The sequence below is a fragment of the Hypanus sabinus genome, chromosome 5, assembly GCF_030144855.1.
Source record: "Hypanus sabinus isolate sHypSab1 chromosome 5, sHypSab1.hap1, whole genome shotgun sequence".
In the NCBI taxonomy this organism is placed as follows: domain Eukaryota; kingdom Metazoa; phylum Chordata; class Chondrichthyes; order Myliobatiformes; family Dasyatidae; genus Hypanus; species Hypanus sabinus.
This window is the reverse complement of record NC_082710.1, coordinates 98,611,685-98,634,722: the sequence shown is the minus strand read 5'-3', so window position 1 is coordinate 98,634,722 and position 23,038 is coordinate 98,611,685. Positions and strand designations below refer to the sequence as shown.

General features: G+C 37.4%; 1 protein-coding gene across 1 annotated transcript in view; it reads right to left on the bottom strand.

Moving 5' to 3' along the window:
* arhgap15 (Rho GTPase activating protein 15) overlaps positions 1-23,038 on the bottom strand; it is a 728,119-nt gene that overhangs the window by 555,560 nt on the left and 149,521 nt on the right. Inside the window, exons 4-5 of the mRNA XM_059970253.1 lie at positions 6,106-6,174; positions 4,324-4,385 (exon numbers count right to left, since the gene is read on the bottom strand). Coding sequence (XP_059826236.1) covers positions 4,324-4,385; positions 6,106-6,174 — 131 coding nt within the window. The remainder of the gene's footprint in view (positions 1-4,323; positions 4,386-6,105; positions 6,175-23,038) is intronic.

The window sequence follows — 23,038 nt, the reverse complement described above, 5'->3', positions numbered from 1 at the left end:
TTCACCTCATACCTGCCAGCTTGTACTCCTCCCCCTCACCCCACCTTGTTATTCTGGCTTCTTCCCTCTTCCTTTCCAATCCTGAAGAGGGGTCTCAGCCCGAAACGCTGTCGGCTAATTCCTGCCGTTAGACTCTGCTTGATCTGCTGCGTTCCTCCAATATTTTATGTGTGTTTCTCTGGATTTCCAGCATCTCCAGAATCTCCTGTATATTTAATTGCAATTAGGCCAATAGCTTAGGAAAGCATTGGACAGGTTCAGGCAAATATTGGTTTAAATAAGAATCATCAATTATGAACTAATTATTAACAAGAAGGAGCATATCAGAATATTCAGTAATAAAATCTAATATTGTCATATTTTAACATTACTTGTCTGAAATGTTATACAGTCCAGCAGCATCTACTCTAGCCCAATTTACACACATGCTCTACTCATACCAAAAGAAATGTGGCCAAAAATTAGAACAGGCATTTTAATAATATCTAGACTGAAAGAAGTGGAATTAGCTTCATTAAAATATGACAACGCTTGCCATTTTGAGATCTAGTTCTTAGTTTCCACACAGTTATCTTACAATATTTTTAGAGATGTCAGAACCTGAAAAATTAGTGAGTCAGTGTATATTCTGGATTACATATTATTCACTCATTAACCTGCACCATATATTGATTGGGGCAGGACAATATCCTCCAGGAATTCATTAGAGATGTTCATGCTCTTTATCCTTCTGAGTTTCAGACTTACTACTTTGCAGAATATATATATATATATCTCGATTATTAAAGAAGGATATTGTGTAAGCTTATTAGGTCAATTAAATTCCACTGTCACAACCTGTCAATATACCTCAAATATTAAAGCAGGATATAGCATAAGCCTATTAGGTCAATTAACTCTCCCTCTCACAGCCTGTCTCCTGATTGCACACTAGCCAAGTGATGTGAAATTTCTTCCTGCAGGTAATCTCACATCAGTGAAGTTTCATACTCATTGCAATATAAATTTGATTTTTAATGCTGTTAGATTTTGTGTTAATCTTGGTATGCACATCCTTTTCTTGTCACAGGGAAAAGTGCAGTGTGCAGCTTGGTGTAACTTAGCTTTTCAGAGAATGGTGAAGCTGTGATCTTTTTTCAGGGTACATGGAAGCATGGGGCTATACCAAAACTGTACCTCCAGTATCTATAACTGTTGGAGGTGTCATCCTTCTGTTAATATAACTAAAATTAAACTTGCTGTAAATAGGTGTTGGAATGCTTGTGTCTGAAGACAAGCACACTTGGAGGAATTGTTACTACTCCTTAATTCACAACATGCTAAAACAAACACATTCCTTTGGGTGGACCTGATAAACATGAAGGGATTCTAAAACATGTTTTAGAACACTTATTAATTTTTGCAAAGATCTGCTGTCTGTTTTAGGCTAATTTGTCTGAAGAATGACTTAATCCAATAACACACCGTACATGGTTTAGATGTCCTTATGGGTGCATGGCAATATTCAGAATCGTCTCTCATTGTGTGCATTTTGAGCCCGTAGCATAGAGCAAAACAATCCACTTTTAACACTAAAGTCGCTTTATGATGAGGCGTATAGCTATTTACCAATAAACTCATTATTATTCCACTCAAAATTGTCACTGTAAGATCCAAGAACAAACTGCGTACGGTGTTGTTCAGGGTCGACCATGGATGTTGCATCCTAGCTGTCTAGATACATAAAGCCAGGGCATTACAATATGGAGAGCAATTTGTTGCCATTGTAGCAAGCTCCCACTCTCCATGCATCTGATGAACCCAAAGGAGTGGCAGAGACCAATGCAGTTTGGCACCAACAGCATTGTAGGAGACGCCAGTCAGTGTACTTCATTATGATGTTGAATTTAATGACAACAATTTGCATTGGACCAGAAGTCTCTTTACATTAGGTATTCAATATTTTTATTTTGATGGTGATGCCTTCCATGAAAATTGGAAGAAGGCAAAAAAGTTAGCATTTGATATAATATATAGGCAAGATTTACCAGACAAAATAGAACCAAAATGGTCTAGATGTCTGTCAATATAAAGCAAGGCTATAAGAAATAGAAGCAGAAGTGTGCTTTTTTGGCCTTTTGTGACTGCTTCAGCAGGATCAGTGCTAACCTATTAACTAGTGCCACTTTTCTGCAAATAATTCATATTCATGGATTCTCACCACATCTAAAAGTCAATTGACTTCTGTCTTGAATTAACTCAGCAAATGAGTATTTATAATTTTCTATAAGCGTATATCTATACATTTGCCAACAACTCAACTATTGTTGGCAGCTATTCAGATGGGAGGAGGAGGTTTACAAGACAGAGATAGATCAGCTGGTTAAATGGTGTTGCAGCAGCAACCTTACACTCAGTGTCAGTAAGACCAATGAATTGATTATAGACTTCAGGAAAGGTAAGATAACGGAACACACACCAGACCTCTTTGAAAGTCAGAAGTGTAAGGGGTGAGCAGTTTTAAGGTTGTTGCATATCAACATCTCTGAAGATATATCCTAGGGCCAACGTATTGATGCAATTACTGAAGGCACAATAGCATATATGAGCTATATGAGTTTGAGGAGAATTGATATATCATGTCACCAAAGACACCCAGAAATTTCTACAGACATATTGTGGTAAGTAGTCTAACTGGTTGCCTCACTGTCTGATATGGAGGGGCCACTGCACAGGATCAGAAGAAGCTGCAGAACGTTGTTAACTCTGCCAGCTCCGTCATGGGCACCAGCCTCCCCAGCATCCAGGACACCTTCAAAAAGCAATGCCTCAAAAAGTCAGCATCCATCATTAAGGACCACCATCACTCAGGTTGCACCCTCTTCTCATTGCTACCATCAAAGAGGGGGTACAGGAGTCTGAAGACACGCACTCAGTGTCTAAGCAACAGCATCTTCCCCTCCACCGTCAGATTTCTGAATGGACAATAAACTCCTGAGCACTTCCTCAGTAATTTTCTCTCTCTTTCGGCACTACTTATTTAATTTATATTTTATTTATACTTCTTTTGGTAAATTATAGTATTTTGATTATTATGTATTGCAAAATACTGCTGCAGCAAAACAATAAATTTCATGACATGCTGATGATATGACATGACTTGATTCTGATTCTCATTCTGAGCCTCTACAGCCCTGTCGGGTGAAAAATTCCAAACGTTTAATACAAGTGAATATTTCAGATGAAATTTTTTGTTCATCTCTCACAAAATGGCCAGCTATTTATTTAGAAACTATATATTTAGATATTTTGATCTAACCATCAGAAGTGGGGAAACAGCATCCCTGTATCCACCCTCTCAAGCCCAGTGATGATTACTGTAGTTTTCAATGAGATGGGTTCATATTCCTCTAAATTAAAATGAGGCCCATTCTGCTTAAACCCCTCACACACGATAAGGCAATTATGCCATGAATTAATGTGGTGAACTTTTACTACATTTCCTCTATTTCCCCAAAGGTATGGGAGCTGTTTCACCTAGCCTTATATAATTGGAACAAGACATCACTCTCTTTCATGCAAATTTGCTTACAATGAGAGTTTTCCAAACTAGTCCTGAAGCAGGGTTTCAACCCAAAAAAAGTGATAATTCTTCTCTCCCCGACAGATGTCACTCAACACACTAAGTGCCTCAAGCAGATTATAGGTCCAGATTTCAGCATCTGCAGAAACGTGTTTCCTTCCTAGCTTGCTCCTCTTGCATGTTAACTTTCAATGATTTATTTAGTAGAAGATCACCTAGTTCTCGGTCTAAACACTAACAAATCTCAACTCTTACCACTTGCACAGCATTTCTGTTTTTCGACTAAAGTGCCTGACCACAAGTTGTATCCCATTTCCCATACCCTTGCTTATTTGCACAAACTTTCTGCATCATTTTCTCTATCTTCATCACAATCTACACTGTCACCCCATATCATCAAGAAAGTTGGATATATTACACTGGATCCCTGATGCAATCATTTATAAATGTTATGCTCAGCCGGGGTCTCAACACCAAATCTTGTAATATTCCAACTTGAAAATGTCTTACATGTTCTCTAATTTTGTTGAACGATCTCATATGACATTTCATCAAAGAACAACTGAAAGTCCAACTACATCACTAATGGATTCATCCTTATCCATTCTATTTGCAAATTCAAAGAACTCCAGTGATTTGCTGAACATAATTTTGTTCTCATGGGTCCACTATTTCTACTTAATATCCTCTACAACTTATTTAATAATGGATTCCAAAAATGTCTCCAGTTAGAGCAAAGACCAAATGCTGTTCAAACGTACCTCAGTTTTTTACCTCCCTCTGTGATCTTTGCTTTGTTCAAATAGCCATTTTTCTTCAGTGGCTGTAAACAATGAAATTAACAAAGATACATGTAGGTTAAAAAGGGTCACATAAAAATAAATTAACTTTAATGTACAAGAGGAATAAAAGTTGTTTTTACATATACAAGACCATTGACTTGGCACGGTGTAATGATTTCTCTATATTTCTACATTTAATGCAGGGAACAAAATGTCTTTCCTAACCATTGAAGATAATGAATATGGCTGTGAACTGGTCCCAATAATGATAACCATTATACGATAAAAATAATATTAAAAAAACAATTAACGTGTTCTATCAAAGTACTGAAGGTAATCTGTACTATTACTATTGGCATCTCACAGGTCAGACCTTAAGCCAAGACCCATCTATGTTCTTGGGAGATATAAGTAATCCTCCTATTCTAATTCTTTCCAACAATAAAGAAGGAAAAGGAAGGCCCTACAATAGGTAGTCCAAACTTCCCAATGCATCGCTGGCATCAACCTAGCTGCCATCAAGGACATACAGTATATACAGAAAGGTGACAGAAAAGGGCCAGTAACATCATGAAGGATCCCACCCACTCTGCTCATGGACTGTTTGTCCTACTCCCATCAGGGAGGAGGCTACACAGCATCCATCCCAGGGCCACCAATCTCAAAAACAGTTGCTTTCCCCAAGCAGTAAAACTGATCAACACCTCCACCCATGAATTCCACCACTACTTAATTATTTCCCATGAATGACTTTATGTACAGCCTTGCATCACTCATAGACATACAATCAATCCATGTATACAAGCTACCTTACATGGTTAGATTTATGCTTTTTTATTATTATTGCATTCTCTATCTTTGAGTTTTTTCTTGTACTGCATCAGATCTGGAGTAACAATTAGTTTGTTCTAGTACTTGTGTACTAGAAATGACATTAAACAATCTTGAATCTTGAGTAATGTAAGCGATTCATTGGCAATATATCTGCTTTCAATTATGTGAATCACTTCAGGGAGAAATAGGATAGAACTGAGGTACCCTGAAAGCAGCTGTACCCACAGGTATGCTAAACATAACAGTAGCATGCTGTAGCTGATTAGTTTTGGCATGCTGATGTTGATTGCTGCCTTTTTTAACTGGAACGGAATATTCAAGCAAATGAAAACAATGAGGCAATCATTTGAAGACAGGATAGGAAGTGTCATTTAGAGGGCAGCAGTGTGTGTTGAGGCATCAGAAAGTCATTAATTGGGGATATGAACGAGAGATTTCAATCTGGTCACCTAGGGTAAGCTTCTCTACTTTTTTTTAAAGTTAATCATCTCCACAAAGTCAACATTTTGTCACTGTCTGTATCCTTTATGGGATCAACCAGTTAAAAAAACGACCCCCGGAGTGCATGATTACATTTAACTTTGAAAGACCATTTCCCATAGTAATCAAATTGACAAGGAGCCTTGTCACTTGCAATGTGCTGGTGGTTTATTGAGGTCAACAGCTTTTCATGACCAAGTTCCAACTAGAAGAAACTCATTCTTGAACAATGTTGACAGCATGATTAGTGTGTATTATACTCTACTTACTTCCAGACATGAGAAATATATCTCTCTCCAGCAAAATGCACTTACACATGCCAACACAAGTTACAGTCCTTCAATTCATTTCTTTAATGAGTACCAGCCTCTTCTTTGCCCATATGTGGAATGAAATACAGTCAGTTAGAAGACATATAAGGTAACTTTTCCTATACAGAACACTTACAGACTGATCCACCATTCCAGTAATGTCTGAAAGGTTGTGCTGTGAATGATTTCGCCTGTGGCGAGATATCTACAAAGCAAAACCAAAAAAAAATAACATTAATATAAGTCTTCAATGTACCTTTTTAGAGATATTATTGCCAATATTTATTTCTCAATTCCTTAATTTTACAACAAAAGTAACTAAAATTTAAAGAAGACCAAACAAAGTTTATTTAGAGCAAGAGTTCCAAACTTTCTTTATGCCATGGACCAATACCATTAAACAGGTTGGGAATCCTTGATTTAGAGCTCAGTGGACACTAAAATAAGTTGCATAATATTTCCGTCATAACTTGAAACAATATCAAATAAATTTAAATGAAGTAATTAAGTGTCAGTGGTGATGAATACACTAATTTTTGAGTGTGATTCAAAAGAGTCTTTTGAGCTATGCAAGGAAGACTACCACACTATTTTCAGAATCAGAATCAGGTTTGATTTAACCTTCTTTTATGAAATTAAATTTGTTGCTTGTTGTTTTACAGCAGCATTACAGGGAAAAGGCATAAAACTACTATAAATTACAAAATACATAATATAAACTATAAGATAGATTCATGGATCATTCAGAAATCTGATGGTGGATGGAAAGATGTTGCTCTGAATTGACTGTTGGTCTTCTGACTCCTGTATCTGCTCCGTGATGGTGGTAATGAGAAGAGGGCATGTCTCAGATGGCAACAGTACTTAGGTCCATGCAGGTTTTGATAAAGCTGATGATGGATGTGGCATATTCATTCTGACCCAGTAACGACATAAATGGGAGACATTTCCATTTTAAAAGAGGTTAACCACAATGTTTCTTGGATCAGAGAACATTGTTGATAAGGAAAGTTTGGACAAACTTGAATTTTTTTTTCTGGAGCATTGGAGGCTGAGGGGGAACCTGATAAAGTTATGACCTAAATTGGTAGGCTTGATAGTTCCCCCCCTCCCCAGTAGGGAAATATCAAATACTTCAGGGCATAACGAGAGAGGTAAAAAGTTTTGCAAGGAAGCTTTTGCTCTGCACAAGAGAGTACTTGGTGCCTATAACATGCTACCAGGCCAGGTGGGGCATGCAGCCATGAAGCAATATCAAAGGAGTAATTAGGCAGACACTTTAGATGAGGAATAGACTATTGTGGACCATGTTCGGGCAGATGGCGTTAATTAGATTGACATAATTGTTGGTGTAGACATGTTGGGCAGTGGAATCTGCTCCTGGGCTGTACCATCCTATGTTCTATAAACATTTTATCCCGCGATGTGTACGTAGTCTGTTACTAAAATTATGTTCAATTCATTGTCCTATGTTAAATAATTAGAGCATTCAAATCCCAATGCAAATATGTGGATTTTGCATTTCAGGAATAGAAGTGGAATTCCCATTGAATATTTAAAAAAGCTATAAATACTTTAGTATCATAATGTTCAAAACTTAATAAATGAAAGGAAAACATTTACAACTAGTAACAAAACTAGTTGCAGAATTTACAGGCAGAGGAATGACATATGTGTTCCTGTTAATTTTATTTTGAATGAGTTATAGAAGAAAGTACAGATGTATAATCTCATAACAAAGATTTGTGGACTACTAAATAATTGCCCACTTCAAGTATAACTCCAATAAAGATGTACTCAAAATTCAATTAGATTCTACATAAAATATTTCTCAACATTTTGGTGACTTGAAATAAAATATTATTTTAATGCCATGTTCCATGTGGTCAAGCAATAACAACAAGCTACAATTAAATACATGATTACAGTGATACACCAGGAGTATCAGCCAGGAGTTGAACAAGAAACATATGCTTGGAATAAACCGAGCAATATGCATTTTTTCTTTAAGCAAGATGTGTTTACCTTTATCTTTCCTTTCCATGAGTCTAAGTGTATCCTCTGCCATGAATTACCCATGTATAGGAGTGGAAATAGACTTATTCGCTTAATAGCTTGGTTCAGTACTGTGCAATATGGATTGTGGTAACACTTGAAAAATTCTTCAAAAGCACTCCACAATCACTGACCTTCACCATCTCAAAGGACAAATGATAAAACTGCTACCACCTGCAGGCACTCCTCTAAGTCATACATTCTCCTGATATAAAACTCAGTAACACTGTTTCTTCATTGTCACAGACCCAAATAAAAGAACTCCTTCCGCAACAGCATTATAAGAGTAGCTCAGCTACAGGATTGCAGCAGTTTAAGAAGATGGATCACTACCATCTTCTCAGGGGTAACTTGGGATATGTTATAAATATTACACTTGCCAATGTGATTTTAGGATTACGGAATTATGCAATTTTAAACTGGTAACATATTCAAGTAACTACAGCATGTGGAAAAACTGTGAGTTTGTAATTTCATATATGCTATATGTTGTAGACTGTTTAGAGCATAGTCTGGAATTATGGTATATAGCAAATACAACAGCAGCAGTTAGTCTGCAGACCTGAATGTGGATTGTAGATTGAATTTAAGATGCAGCTCTGAACAATGGTCTTCCCGGAGCTGTATTTTGTAAACAAAAAAACACATCATTTAACCTCAGATGCCTGCATATGCATGAATGTGGCCCAGAGTCAGTGGGAATTAGCATTTATTTTGGGTGTCTGGTGGGTGCATGTGAAATTGGTGTTTGAAAATTATATGTAATTCAAATGAAGCATTGTATATACATTGTAGCTATAGAATTTTCAACCTGTTACCTTTGATCTTTACCATATAAAAATGTCATGTAATGGTGGGTTAAGCAGGGCTCTTCATTCAAAAATGTCCCCAATGTGATGCCTGCTGCTCATTTTTGAAGAATAAAGATTCTGTATCAGTGTCTCTCTGGTGAGCTTTTTCACAATCACAACAAGCTGAATTAATTTAATTTATTTAACATGAGTTTGAAGTCATCATACCAATGGTTTAAGGAAAAGATCTGAGTGTTCCTTGCGTTGAGTGTTGAATATATTAGCATCAGATACTTAATGATGAATTAATTAGATCAGAGGTTCCTATGCATCTGTGTACAATGTGATTAAGACCCAGAGGGGTGAAATCAATGGATGTGCATCGTGCCAATTTGGGTTGGAGGATTCTGAACTCGTGTAGGAGATTACACATGCTCAAGTGTAAATACAAAAGGGTATATGTCATAGATCTTATATTTTAAGATTTTTTGCAGTATTTTAGTTGAGTCTAATCAGGTAATGCTAAGAGCTGTCCAAAAATACAGTGGATTCTGGTTACTTGGGCCATTGATTTATTGGGGCAGTGATTTACTATATATGGGACTTCAAAAGAATAAAAACTAAATTGTGAAAATAGTTGGGATTCCCTTCAACACACACAAAATGCTGGTGGAACACAGCAGGCCAGGCAGCATCTATAATTCCCTTTGTTTATTTGGGACAATATGCCATTTAATTGGGGTAAGACACTGTTGCCGAACAGCTTTTAATTGGCATCAGTTGTGTGAATTTGCATGGCCGTTGGACACTATACTGTGCTCAGCATGGTCAGTTTTTATATAGTATCAGTAGCATGTATTTGTGTTCAAAAAGCAATGATTTTTGTCACTGATAGTTGGTGAGAAATAAGCAGTAAGAAAACTCAGAACAGTTTTGCTCACCAGGGTTTCAAGAATTCAGGCTTGGAGATACCTGAAATGGCTGAGAGTGAAAATAAAGCAATTTCTGTACTTCAAGTTAAGATTCATGACAATCAGAAGTGGAGAGACTAAGCTATTTCACATTCCTGGGTATCAATAAATCTGAGGATCTTACCTGGTCCTAACATATCAATGCAGCTATAAAGAAGGCAAGAAAGCAGCTATATTTCATTAGCAGTTTAGGAAGATTTTGTTTGTCACCTAAAGCACTTGAAAACTTCTACAGATGTACCTTGGAGAGCATTCTGACAGGCTGTATCACCATCTGGTATGAGTAGGGGGTGGAGGGCGGTGGGTGGCTACTCCACAGGATAGAAAGCAGCTACAGAGTGTTGTAAAATTAGTCAGCTCGATCACAGGTACTGGCCACCATATTATCCAAGACATCTTTAGTGAGCAGTGCCTCAGAAAGTGGTGCCTGTTATTTAGGATCCCCATTACCCAGGACGCCCTCTTCTCATTGGAAGGAAGGAGGTAGAGAAGCCTGAAGGCACACACTCAGTCATTCAGGAACAGCTTCTTCCCCTCTGCCATCAGATTTCTAAATGGACATTGTACCCATGAATACTACCTCACTTTTATTATTATTTTTATTTTTTTGAACTACTATTTCTAATATAACTCTTTAATATATATACTAACTGTAATTCTTTTTTCTATATTTATCATGCATTGCATTGTACTGCTGCCACTAAGTTAACAAATATCATGACATATGCCAATGTTGTTAAACCTGATTCTAATTCTGAAAATGAAGGTTTGGAAGATACACTTGACTGAAGCATTGCATGAAGGTCGTCCATTATCTGCACTAAGTTTCTACACTGAGTTTGTTGATTTACAGTCAATCAAAAGAAACAGCTGATGATTTCCACCATCAATAACTATTAGCAACTAATATGCTGTTTTATAGTACTTTAGAGGTTTTGGTAGTATTCCAATTTGTTCTGCGTTTCATTTAAATATATACATTGTTACTCAGATAAATGGTAGTTTCTCTTTTTTATACTACTTAACTATTTCCATGAAATTTTGGCTCCTTGAGGCAACTGCTCAATGTATTGGTCCTGATGTGTCCAAATGAACTATAATCCACTGTACATCCAAATAACCTGAAATTAACAAGTGGATAATTCGGATCCCAATCCCTGATTACAATGGTTGAAATACAGACAGCATGCCAACTTTCCTTCACCTGCTCATTGAATTTGTACCCATTGCAATTTAGAAGAATGAGAGATCTCACTGCAACATGTGAGAGCCTTATGGACTGGATACGGAATGTCCTCTGAGGATATTTACCCTCATGTGAGACCAGAATCAGAGGACACAGTCTAGGGGAAGCTTAGTTAAGAATGAAGTGAGAAAGAATTTCTTCTCTATCCCTGATAATACTCAGATCTGAGAAATACGGATTTTTTAATCTGTAAGGGAATCAAAGTTCACGGGCAAGAAAGTGAACTTGAGGAAAATTAGATCAGGTAACTTTCTTGCTGAGCAAGAAGCTGTATGACTAACTCTTGTTCTTATTTATTACAGTTTGGAGGTCAGATGATGACACATTTGACATTGTTCAGTGTCACTGAAAGCAACAAACACACTGATCCCAGCAGCGAAGAACTAATGTGCTGAGGCAAGTGGATGGATATACGTTACATCTGGCTTTTAGCATTCTACCAGAGATGATGGGCAAAGAAATAATCCTATCAGATTTTACTTCAATGATTTTAAACATTTAATCAAGTAAAAACATGTTCTGCAATTTGAAAGATTTTAATTAAATTTATTTATTTTCATAGATATTAAACACTTTGTGTTCATCAGTTATCTAAATCTATTCCTGTGATATTTTTTAATGCTTCTCGATCTGCAGCCCAACACGTGAGGCCTGCAGTTAGGCATAAATAGTCAGTGTGGTTAACCCTGTGAACCGAGAGCAAGTCTGGTCCTCTCTTGTTCTTGGTGGGCAGACTCATCATGATGAGATAACACCTTTTGCATAGGTTCAAGGCATTTACCTGTGTTAGGGAGTATTCTGGAGTTATGTGAGTATAGCAAGTATTAATTCAAACAAGAACCAGGCTTCATTTCTTATTGTAAATGTAAATAAATTCAGGAAACTTTCAATTAGCCTTCAGTTTTTGTAAATTACAAGCAGCAAATTGCAGTTAGAAGCTCAGGCTGCTTCACTGACTAAGAGATTGCATCTGTGAGAGCCAAATGTTAGACAATGGGGTTGTGTTAATTGACTTGCATCAAGCCAGGCAACACGGCAAGTGATCTGCACCATTGTGACATGAGTGCAAGCAGGCAGTCCAGATAGATATTGTCACTTAGAATATCAAACATGGTCACAGGTACAGGCAATCAATAGTTTTTGTGTTTTTTTATGGTATTTATATACTCAGAGAACATTAGTTTTGGGCGCCTGGCTCTCTGTCATCAAAAGGTTTTAAAATATTTGTGTTAATTAGTCTCTCCCAAAGGGGTTTGAACCTTCAGGGGTATTTTATCAATTACAATGTGCCTCCAGTGTGTACCTCAAAGGGACCATTTGTCAATCCAAAGTATTGAAGTAAATAATGTCATTCTAACAATTCAATTTGTATTGTATCAGCTACTGTTACCTTTGATCATAAGGATATAAAACCGTGATGTACCTTTGTATTTGTGAGCCTCCACCACATGTCTCTCCAGTATGGTGACTGCTTGTTGTGCTGAGTAAATACTTGTATAAAACCAGCTTCAGTGTCTCTCCACTGACTTCACTCACAGTCACAACAACCTACACCCTCACAAGGCCATGAATGTTCTTCCCTATATAGTTTCTCAGGCAAACATGCATCACAGTTAGTCCTCTAGACTGTCCTAATATTGGTTCTGTGCAGTAGCTTGGAGCAAAACATCAGGGAAAACCTTTCATGGGTTTTAATGATACTTATTGGGACTCAAGCAGAAAGGGAAGCTTCTTGTTGATGTACTTTGGAGGGCCAACAAACAGCATGTGAAGAGAAGACCCAGGGAATTCATGAAAATAGTCTCTCCACTAAGGAATCTGTCATTGCTTGTCTAGTCTTTTCCTCCTCCTCTGTTCATTTGGAAACTGAAGCACCTGACATTCAGCAGAAGCATCCCCACTGTAGCCTTGTCATTCTCCTACGCATTTCCTTGCCCTAGTTCCTCTCTCCTATTTTCTACTGAAAGCTGTGTTAAGCAGCATGCTGCAGACTGAAATGAAACCCTCATTTCCTGTTAAGTCTGTACTAAAAGTACGCCTAGATTAACGAAGATAGCAAAATCTTATTTGCAGGATCATTGTTCCATTCTCACATTTGTGATGCTGTCACTGCAGTGATATGCAATTAGTGTGCTTGGATTGCAGATAAGGGTCAAAGACCTGAGAAATATCGCATAACCTTTAATTCACAAGATTGATGTCTCAGCAGAGTGCTGAGGAAAGGATTTCAGAGAATATCAGGACCTAGTTTTAAAGGAGAATTGGAATTGGCCAGGAAGCATAGCCCTGACAATTGTAATTTTTTTTTCTCATGATCTGTGGTAACTCATCATTTGGGAAATAAAAATCTCTCTACAAAATGGGAGAAGGAAGGAGGGATAATTATATCTGAGGAAGAATGGACAACAATATGGAGATATAAATGGAAGCGTACCAGTTCACAGAAATGGAAGGCGTTTGGATGGAAAAACTTGATAAGATATTTTATTACACCCTCTCAGAAATCCCATTATGATGGTAACCTCCCTGTTTGCTGGAGAAATTGTGGAAATCAAAGTGCAAATCATTATCATATTTTTTGGGACTGCCCTGTTATCAAAAACTATTGGAGGGGGATAAACAATGCCCTACAAGACATCTTTAAATGTGAAATACCCTTAGAAAGTAAGACCATATATTTTGGATATATACCTCAAGAATGGTTGAAAAAAGGTAAATATTTAATGAATATACTATTGGTGGCTGATAAAAAGACTCTTACTAGGAAATGGTTATCACAGGAGAGCCCAACTTTAAATACATGGATGGAAATTACAATGGACATTTACAAAATGGAGAAGATAACAGCATCTGTTAACCATAAGCTGGAACAACTTGATTCATACTGGGGAAATGGTTTAACTACATAATGCCTCATAGGCTTGATTTTATTTTCACAAATCAATGAATCTGTTGTAAAAAAAAAGATCACTCCCTACTTGTACATAGTTCTTTCCTTTTGCTTGTTTTTTCTTTCCACTCTTTTCTATAAGTGTATACCCCAGATAAATACTTTGTGGAGATTTGTGATATATATGATTATATGATATATATGAACAATGTCTGAAATACATCTTATGGAAATGTTTGTTTGATGATGAATTTCAATAAAAAATAAGTTACAAAAAACATATAACACGTAAAGTAATATTACCACACACACACACACACACACACACACACACACACACACACACACCTTTTTCCCATGCTAATAGTTCTTGTCTTAATGCCACAGTACCTCCTACCTGATGGCAGGTAGAGGGGTCAAAGAGATTGTTGGACAGATAGGAGAGGTCATTGATGATGCTAATGGTTCTGCATATGCAGATCTGGATTCTCTAAGGGATACCTTTCATTGAGTGTAATCAATGCCTGTCTTCTACTTGGTGAAATCAGCAGTACTCAGTTCTTAGTAGCTATGTGCCACCTTGTTGCCTCTGAAGCTGAAGTAAATAAAGTTGTTTTTTCATGCATACAGACCATAGATGGCTTATAGTCGTGTATCCTCTTATGGTACAACAAACCTGGAACAACCCAGACATTGAATATTGCAAGGTTGACCTTTGCAAAGTGTGAGAGAATGTTACAACTGCCAGTCACTACAGGCACAAAAAGGATGAGTCTGCAAAAAGATGTTCATCAAAGAGTTCCAGACTGGTGTCCTTCAAAAAATACATATGCATAGTGCCTTCATAAATAATGTTTATTTGTTTCTAGAACTGTTTACCTTGCCCTTCCCTGCCATCTCTGACACTCTTTTGAATTCACCACCATGAAAATTGCATCAATTGAGAGATTAGATTGGGCACCAGAGATGCTGCAATGAACATTCTGAGAACATTTTGTAGGCCTTGTGAAGTGGTTAAACAGTCTATATCATATCTGAAGCTACCTTCTGAGATCTCTTGATGTTATCTCTGATGTCTTGATGTCTCTTTGAATAATGCGTAAATCAAAAGTGCACCACATTCCAATTTATTTTGGGAGGGGTATGTATTGTGTACCTATCTCGTATTGTGTACGTATCTGATACTGGCCTATCAGCAAGGAACTTGACGCCCTAAATTCTCAATTGCTGCTATTTCATTTTGAAATAATTGATAAAACAACTGACTTTAACTTCAAAAAATCACCATACTAGCCAATTTCTAGGCAGAACTATTTTCTGTAAGTGCCTTCACTTAACAAAAACCTTTCCCTAATAACCTAATTTTCTGAATATTATTCAACCATAATATTTCAGCTACAGTTTGTTATGTGACATAGGTTTCTCCCCCAAGTGTTGTCATATCCTTATTATTCTTCTGTATCTTCAGCAAGACAGCTTCCAAAAGAAATAGTGTAGTTTCTGGCAGCTGCTCCTTCAGGGAATTCCAAAAGTGTCAGTTTAAATTTTATAGATGCTAAGCCCTTTTTTTTTTGCTGAAGTGCCTCTTCACTGACGAAATACTATATTCCCTACATAATTTGTGCAGATATATATGAAATATGTTATCCACAGTGCTTTGATGTATGTTACTAATATACTGTATATATTTGTCCTTTCATTAACTAATATCAGTGTATCATGTGTATCAGATTCCTGGCTTTAGGGAAGTTTTCTTTTCCCAAATTATTTTATCCAGTTCTGAGGTTGTCCCTCACCATTTTCATATGCTGCTGTTCCCTCTGTCAAGAATTTTAAGCTAATCTTAGATTGGGCTTCATTTGAATTCAATTTGTGCCTTCATTCCCTTCATCCAATGCTCTACCACAACGTGAAGCCACTTTTACAATCCCAGAACAACTATGGCTGGGCACTTCCAATTAAAACATATAAATTTAGATGTGAGATATAGCTCTTTACGTAATTCCTAAGTCAGAGCCTGCCTCTGAAATTCAGCGCTGTAAAATTGCAAATATTTACTGCCCTAGATTTTGCAGTTGCACTGATAGCAAATTTATTGGCAGTCACTGTCATTACTCTGTGAAATTGACAGCATCTTTGGGACTCCTGTGAATGCATAGCTTAATTTGCAATTTACAAAGCTGCTGTTACTGATCGTCACTCTGCTGTTATACAGTTTGTGGACTTTTTATACTGCAATCAATAGAAGTCAGCTGAATTGACATGAATTTTATATTTTAAATATATCTTGCTGTTAAATACACTGAAAATACTATTTTTTGATGTTTTTATCATCATCCATGTCATCAATAATGCTTAACAAATTTTCTGACTTATCTTTCTTATCATTGAAGGTTTCAAATTACTTTTGGGTTTAAACAAATACTTCTACTTTTACCGATATAGATAATTTATAGCCCTATACGTCAGATGTTGCCACTCTTTTTTATGTCATGGGCCAATGCCGTTAAGCACGAGGAACCCTTGTTATAGGTGTTTAAGCATTAATTAAAACATAAGCTGCTTCGTTTCTAATGTCCCAACGTATGATTGTTGTGGCATATTTATGACAAACAAGTGACTTTAGACTTTAATTAATTTAGTACAACATGAAGGGCCAGTTCTTGTGCTGTTCAGTTCTTCATTCTATGTTCACTACATTTCCCATTTCTGCATTTCTTCTTTTTAAGAAGCAGATTGATTGTGCTGATTGCTTATCAGTGCCACTTTTGTCAAAACACACAATGATTTGAATAGCAGAAAGCACTAGTGAACTTTCCATCAGCATGGGAGGCCAGATAGACCACTGAGCCACAGCTTGTTTCAGTCCACAACAGTTTTCAGAACTGTTTCATTACATAATAGAAATCTAAGCACAGCATTTCAATGATGGTAAATGATCCTCTTTTTAACAATACATTGCCATTTTACTTCCAGAGTTCTGTGAAGGAGGTTCTAGGTTGTGGCTTTAAATAAACCCTTTAGGCTGCTGTTTTGAACTCTCAGCAGCTTTAAGGGTTTATTTACAGCCATAGCCTAGAAGCTCCTTCATAGAAACTCAGCAGGAAATATCTGAATTCATTGACGGGTAGAAACAACCCTAGAAAGCAGTACTTATGTAGTGACCAACCTTAGAAAGGCATTAGACAGCATAGAAATTGCATTCTAATGGAAAGCCGCAAATTCAAGCAAAAGGGCAGATATTACAAAATGATGCTTTTGATGACAACTCTCTGTGACAGGAATGTGGAGCACCTGCACTTGATATCTATATTAGCACCAAGTACCGTTAAAGTAAGCTTGAAATCTAGCTCCTCACCAGGTCTTCAAATGGCATTTATATCCAAATGTTTTCTTCTGATCTTGACTGGAAATTCTCATAATCCCTTGGGTTAGTTCTCAACATTTTTCTCATTTTCAAACCCATTTCTCACCATGAGTAGCTGTCTCATTTTTCTGTTTGAAAATTTTACCTTCTACCGAACAGCTTCACATATTTTTCTCATTTTTAAATTGAAATTTTCAATGACTTTTAAAGCATTTTTTACACTTTTCATTTTCTCATTTCCTTTAATTTTATTTTCATGTTCTCTTCTCATTTTGTTTGACTTTACATCCATCATTTGTGATATTTGAAAACTGCAATTAATTTACATTCCAAAATTGTACTTCAAAGAAGTATATTTTTAAATTATGTCACTTAAAAGGGAAAAGAGCAACAATCTATCCTAACTTTTCTTCAGAGCTCTCTCAGTCTTCTCTGTCTTCTCTCCTGGTGCTTGTCCTTGACCAGAGTTTATTGGTTCCCAAGAGATGTTGCTGGTGATACTATATGAAAGCACAATGCCATGCTGATTACAATCAAAGGCCATGATATTTGAAGTCAGTTTTAACAATACATGCTCCAGACCAGGGATACCCAACCTGGGGTTCACAGACCCTACTTAATGGTACTGCTCCATGGCATAAAAAAGTTTGGGAACCCCTGCTCTGGACTGAGGTCAAATTCAGTCCAGTAGTAGTTGGAATTGGTGATGGTCCACAAGGCTCTGGTTTGGCTGCCATCCTAGAACGTGTTACCAGAGATCAAAATCTCCTGAGCTTACCATCTCCATTGCTGGAGAGCACATGTTTGACCATAGATTTACAGTTTGCAATGTGTTCCAAAAGCAGATGAAATATTTTAAAATCAACATTGTTCGACTACATGTAATTTCCTGCATAGGCATGCTATTATTAATAAGAGTTTTTTTTGCAGAAAATGGATATATCTTTTCACCAATTTAACCAAAAGCACATTTCCAGAGCTAAGTACATTTTGCAGAGGTGGATCTTTCTAAATCTAGAGAATCAAATGTGTTTCAGCCATCACTTGCTCTTGATCAGTGTTTGAACAGCTCCAGAATGTATTTATGTTGATAAATCTGTGATGTGCCAATACTTCCTTAAAGGGGGCTAGTAAATCAGCAGAGACATCGATTGGAACACAAGAGCAGGATAAAGGATTTTAGCTCCTCAAGCTTCTACTGGCATTCTAAAAGATCATGACTGATCTGTGATGTAACTATCTACCTGTTTCTTGTTGAATATCTGCTGATAACTTTTATTTAAAAAAATTATCTTCGTTTTAAAAAACATTTTCAAACACTTACATTCTCCTGCTTGGTCTTTTCTGTGGAGTCCTTTGAATTTATCGCTTGGTGTGCTATGAGTATTATTTCTACTCACTTCTTTCAATAACATCATTTAATACATGCAGAACCTTGCCGTATTCATTTTAGCTACTATATTTGCCTGTTCAACATTAATAAGTGTGCATCCATTTCAATTCATTTTTAAGTGTGATAGGACAACCTTTGGTCACAATTAAAAATAAAATTATCTTTTTACCAAGCTGGCATTCTTTTAGATAAGCAAGGTTTTCAATATATAAAACAGCTGGGTAAGTAATGAATCTGAACTCAGGTACAATTGAACTGAGCAATTTGTGATGCAAAATTAATCACCCTAAAAGAGTTGTCAAATGCAGACTGTTCCTTGTCAAAGTCAAGTGACCCATATTTGATAATGAAAGGCTGGCAGGTTAAAGTGTATGTTTTTTTTGTTTTTTCCACATTTCGAGACTCCGGTAATTGCCAAACTACTGCAGTTGGACTATCTCCATTTCTGAATGATCACCAGAAAAGAAAATCAAAAGATCAAAATGTATTTAGAATAATTTGTTGGTGGTTTGTGCAGGACTTTAAACAAAAGAAGAACAATAATCAGTAACATGATCATGGAAAAGCAAGATTCTTAAAATAAAAATTACAAAATTTTTATATATATATATGACAACATCCATCTTTTGAGACCAAAACGCCACCCAAAAGGGCGACATAGAACAGCACAGAACAGGATATTTTGCTGAACCAATTATATTAGTAATCAAATGGCCAACAAAACCAATCCCCTCTAATTATCTGTCAATAAAAAGGTCATTGAAATATCCCATTTAACAATATTCTTCATATTTTCCCAATCCAAAAAGAATTGACCTTTCAGAAACATTGCATGTACTTGTGTCCTCAGCACTGTGGATTTAAAGCCGCATAAATTTTGCTTTCTGCCCTTGCCAGGTGATTAGATATCAGTATAAATTCTTTAATTTACTTTGCAATAATTCATAAAGAAATAAGATAGCTATTTTAAGAACTAATGCAGTGTCACTTTATGACAGTTTAGTTACATTTAGAATGGTCATTTCTACCACACGTATACACAGAAGACTTAAATAAAAGTGTAATGACAAGGGTTTATTACTGCAATGACAATTTCTTTCTGTAATGGTGACATGTAGGGGTTTTACTGCATAAAACACAGATCAGTGGCACTTCCTCACTTCCCTGGCAGGTTCAAGGTCAGAACCTAGTTATTTTCAGCTCATCATTCCCAATCCATGAAGTAAAATGACAAGGTAATGCTAGCTAGGGTCAGCTACATTATATGAACTGTTACATAAAGTGAGTAAGTGGAAATCAATCCCAGTTGACAAGTTCTTTGAGATAATCAGAACTCACTCCATGCTACTGTCATGTCCCAGATATCAAATACCAGATTAGCAATGTTATCTCTATTTATTAACAAACAACACTTGAGTGAAACAGAATGATTCAGGATTTAATTAATCCTCTGCTTCTGTGGCAAAACAATGCATGAATTGGCAGACATTCTAAGCTCTCACAGGTCATTGAGCATTCTAGTTAATTACTCCACGAATAACCTACTTTTCCACCCTCTGGAAACAGTTTTATAATGGCAGTCTTGGTCTGACAAATGTGTCATCTACATAATTAGCTAGGAAGCAACACATAAAACATTAAGCATGCTTTGTGTCGTTAACTATCAAAACATTTCATTTGTTGTCAATAATTCATCACTGGTAGGCTCTGAAGGGGTTTTAAATATGTAAATAAGTCCAGATGCTAACAAGGTCACACATATCATTTGAAACAGTGAACAGAGAACCAGATTGAACAATTCATAGTCTGACAATCCTGCATTAATCTCTTCCTCAACTGAAAAACGATGGCTGATGATCAATGCTTCTCCCCTATTGATTCTCAAATGAAGTTTGACAGAATTCATTGGCAGTTTATTTAGGAAACATTACTACTTGCAAGTAAAAGAAATTGCTGACTAGAATGTAAGCAATTATCTCCCTGTGAGGTGCCAACTATTATCAATCTGCACTGACTCAATGCCACTTAAGAGGAACACTGGGATTTTGTGCTGGAGAATCTGAACAAAACTGAAGCTCCTGACTTAGTCGTTATTAGGATCACAACCTATGCTGGTTAATTAGCAATCAGAAATCTAAAAAAGAATCCTGCTTCCCTTCAAATGAAATTGGTTGGACATGCCATTTTCCACTGTATTTGTGGTTTTAGATGTTGTATATGGTTTATCAATGATTCAGCAATCCTATTAAGGAGATGGTAAAAAAAACTCTAGTAATTCTTTGTAGTGAACAATTTGGTCACATAATGATGAATAAAATGAATCAAATTCTTCCATTTACGAGATCACACATTCAAATCGGTCCATTGTTTGAATTTTTCCACTTCTTGCTTGCTGCTACGTAAATGGAATATAGTCAGTAAAGGGAGGGAAAGTCATACATAACCATGAGGAAGTCTGCAGATGCTGGACATCCAAAGCAACACACACAAAGTGCTCGAGGAACACAGCAGGTCAGACAGCATCCAAGGTAAAGAATAAACCGTTGATGTTTCAGACTGAGAGGGGGTCCTGAAGAATGGTTTTGTCCCAAAGCATTGACTTCTCATTTCCATAAATGCTGCCTGACCTGCTGAGAGTTGCTGAAGAAAAGTCATATATTCCTTTGCAACACACACAACATGCTGGGGAAACTCAGCAAGTCAGGCAGCATGTCGAAACATAGATGCATAGAAAACCCACAGCACAATACAGGCCTTTTGGCCCACAAAGCTGTGCTGAACATGTCCTAACCTTAGAACTACCTAGGCTTTACCCATAGCACTCCATTTTTCTAAGCTACGTGTAGCCATCCAGGAGTCTCTTAAAAGGCCCTATCATTTCCACCTCCACCACCGCCGCCGACAGCCCATTCCATGCACTTATCACTCTCTGCATAAAAAAACTTACCCTGACATCTCCTCTGTACTTACTTCCAAGTACCTTAAAACAATGCCCTCTTGTGCTAGCCATTTCAGCCCTGGGAAAAAGTCTCTGACTATCCACATGATCAATTCCTCTCATTATCTTGCACATCTCTATCAGGTCACACCTCATCCCTCGTCACTCGAAGGAGAAAAGGTCAAGTTCACTCAACCTATTCTCATAAGGCATGCTCCCCAATCCAGGCACCATCCTTGTAAATCTCTGCAACTGAAGTAAGAACTGAGCACAGTACTCCAAATGGGGTCCTATATAGCTGCAACATTACCTCTCGGCACTTAAACTCAATCCCATGATTGATGAAGGCCCGTGTCCTATGGACTCAGACCCCAAGGTCCCTCTGATCCTCCACACTGCCAATCGTCTTACCATTAATGCTATATTCTGCCATCATATTTGACCCACCAAAATGAAACACCTCACACTTATCTGAGTTGAACTCCAATTGCCACTTCTCAGCCCAACTTTGCATCCTATCAATATCCCATTGTAACCTCTGACAGCTTTCCACTCTATCCACAACACCCCCAACCTTTGTGTCATCAGAAAATTTACTAACCCATCCCTCCACTTCCTCATCCAGGTCATTTATAAAAACCACAAAGAGTAGGGTTCCCAGAACATTCCTATGGAGGGGAATGAATGAACAAATGATGTTTTGGGTTGAGACACTTCATCAGGACTAGAGAAGAAAGGGGCAGAAGCTAGAATAAGTAGGTGGAGAAGGGGTAGAGTACAAGATTGGAGGTAATAGGTGAGACCAGGTGAGGGGGAAACTGGGTGGGATGAAGTAAGAAGCAGGGAGAGGATAGGTGGAAGAGATAAAGGGCTAAAAGGGGAGGAATCTCATAGGAAAGGACAACACATTGTGGAGTAAAGGGAAAGAGGAGAGGCACCAGATGGAGGTGATGGAGAGGTGAAGAGGAGAGGAAGGGTGAGAGGGTAACTAGAATAGGGAATGGAAAAAGAGAGAAAGGGAGGGGTGAAATAGCAAAAAGTTGGAGAAATCACTGTTCATGCCGTAAAGTTGGAGGCTATGAGGTGGGGGAACCAAACTGAAGAGAAGGAGGAAGGGGATGTTGGCTCACAAATAGAGACAAATTGGAGGCAGTGTGAGAGGGAGGATAGACAGATGATAGCGAAGGGATGTGCTCAGACTGATGGCTTGAGATGTGTATATTTTAATGCAAGAAGCATCATGAACAAAGCAGATAAGCTTAGAGCATGGATCAGTACTTGGAGCTATGGTGTTGTGGCCATTACAGAGACTTGGATGGCTCAGGGGTAGGAATGATTACTTAGAGTGCCAGGCTATAGATAGTTCAGTAAGGACAGGGAGGGAGGCAAAAGAGGTGGAGGGCATAGCACTGTTGATC